The sequence below is a fragment of the Olea europaea genome, chromosome 11 (genome assembly GCF_002742605.1).
Source record: "Olea europaea var. sylvestris chromosome 11, O_europaea_v1, whole genome shotgun sequence".
In the NCBI taxonomy this organism is placed as follows: domain Eukaryota; kingdom Viridiplantae; phylum Streptophyta; class Magnoliopsida; order Lamiales; family Oleaceae; genus Olea; species Olea europaea.
The window spans coordinates 25,114,870-25,116,606 of NC_036247.1; the positions used below are offsets into that span (position 1 = coordinate 25,114,870).

Genomic DNA, 1,737 nt, shown 5'->3' on the forward strand with positions numbered 1-1,737 from the left:
GTACAACATTTTTAAAGGTCAATGAGTAATGTACATCATTTGAAATTTCAATGAGCAATGGAAGACATAGATTTAAGTTCAGTGTTCAAAATTCGATTTTTTAAATTTCAATGATCAATTAAAAATATTGATCTAAATTCAGTGACCATCAGAACAACTAACTCATTAATTTACTAACTTTTAACTTCGGCCAAAAAACTAAACTAAAAGCCCCCAAAAGCAGCATTTGCGTCGCTGCTTCCCAAAAATTCCTGGCCTCAAGAAAGAGAGGATGAAGGCTTCGGTAAAGCTCCAAGATGACCACCAAAGCCACCTTAAGGCTCAGCCTCACGCGCCGCCAATTCTCCTCCGCGCCAAAATCCCCATATCAATATTCGATCTCCCTTTTCTCTCTCAGTTCTCCACCACCACCACCCACCCTTCAGATCTCTCCCTTTCTCTCTCCACCAATTTTCCCTCTGGACCATCCCTTAAACTCTCCTACTCCACCACCACCTCCTCCTCCGCCGCCGCCACCACCCCACCTCTCTCTCTTACTCTTAAATCAGGTACTGGCCTCTTTGGTTCCCCCAACAACTCCCCCCTAGTTATAAATGCCAACTTCTCGTTTAACCCTTCCAATCCTAACCACCCTAACCCTACTTTCTCGATTACGTTTAAACCACAAATGGGCTCTTTTTCTCTCCGAAAAACCACCTTTTCGCACAAGAAAACTGATAATATCAACAAACCGGATAATGGGGAAGCCAGTTTTGGGACAAACTCATTTGGGTTTGTGCCACTGGAGAGGCCAGGTTGTGTTAAGGAGTTTGAAGGGGAAAGGATTGACAAAGATTCAATTTTTAAGGGGATTTCAGTGATGGCGAGGACACAGATGGTTGTTGCTAAGAGAGTGGCTTTGAATTGTAGGTGGAGTGTGAATTTTCCCGAAGATTTCGAGAAGAAAATGCCCTTCTTGAAAATTAATAAGATTGGTATTGAGAGGGTCGACGAGGTGGTGAAGGAAGAAAAGAAAAAGAACGAGGGAAATTCGGGTGATTTGGAGGTGTTTAAGGGCATGTGTGTTTGGATGAAAAGAGAATTGGACGTCTTACAGAAAGAAAATAGGGTGTTGAAGGGTGAGTTGGAGGAACTGAAAGCGGGACATTTATTAAGGAATAATAGTGCTGCTAGAAAGAAGGGGATGCCAGTAGTCGAGAGTCCATCGGGTGAGTCTAAGCAGTGGAGGAACAAGAAGAGCGCCGAAGGGGAAGAAAATGGGAATGTGAAGAAAGAGGCAAAGAAGAACGGTGCTCGACCAGGTGATTTGGAGAATGAGTTGCAGAGAGCTATTGAGGCTGCTGCTGCTGCTTCATGAATCATGATGCTTGACTTCATATGTAATGTTGATTTACTTCATAGTCACTTTAGTGATTGTAAAAATATCCGAGTATGTATAGTATCACTGTTCCAATTTGCATTATGTATTACCACAATGCATTTAAGCAGACATGGTCTTGAAATTTATCTAACGTATTCGTATTGTATTAAAATTTCCCTAAACAATTTCATTTTGCATGCTCACTTTTTATCACCGAATTATTGTCTAGAAATGTTAATTGATTTCCAAAATTTATTTTTTGAATGGAAATAGATTTCCAGTATTGATATTGTACTTAATAGTGGAAGCTATGTTGTATATTAGATTTTCACCTAATTTCATACTATGTGATTTCATAATTTCAATGCTCCCTTCTT

At 40.4% G+C, this 1,737-nt stretch overlaps 1 protein-coding gene across 1 annotated transcript; it reads left to right on the forward strand.

Annotated features, from left to right (window-relative positions):
* Positions 1-271: 271 nt before the first annotated feature.
* LOC111404616 lies at positions 272-1,357 on the forward strand. Its single transcript, XM_023033400.1, has one exon. The coding sequence runs from the start codon at positions 272-274 to the stop codon at positions 1,355-1,357; it is 1,086 nt and encodes a 361-aa protein (XP_022889168.1).
* The last annotated feature ends 380 nt before the right edge of the window (positions 1,358-1,737 follow it).

Coding starts and splice junctions, on each gene's coding strand:
- LOC111404616 (XM_023033400.1), top strand. CDS start 272: ATGAAGGCTTCGGTAAAGCTCCAAGATGACCACCAAAGCCACCTTAAG.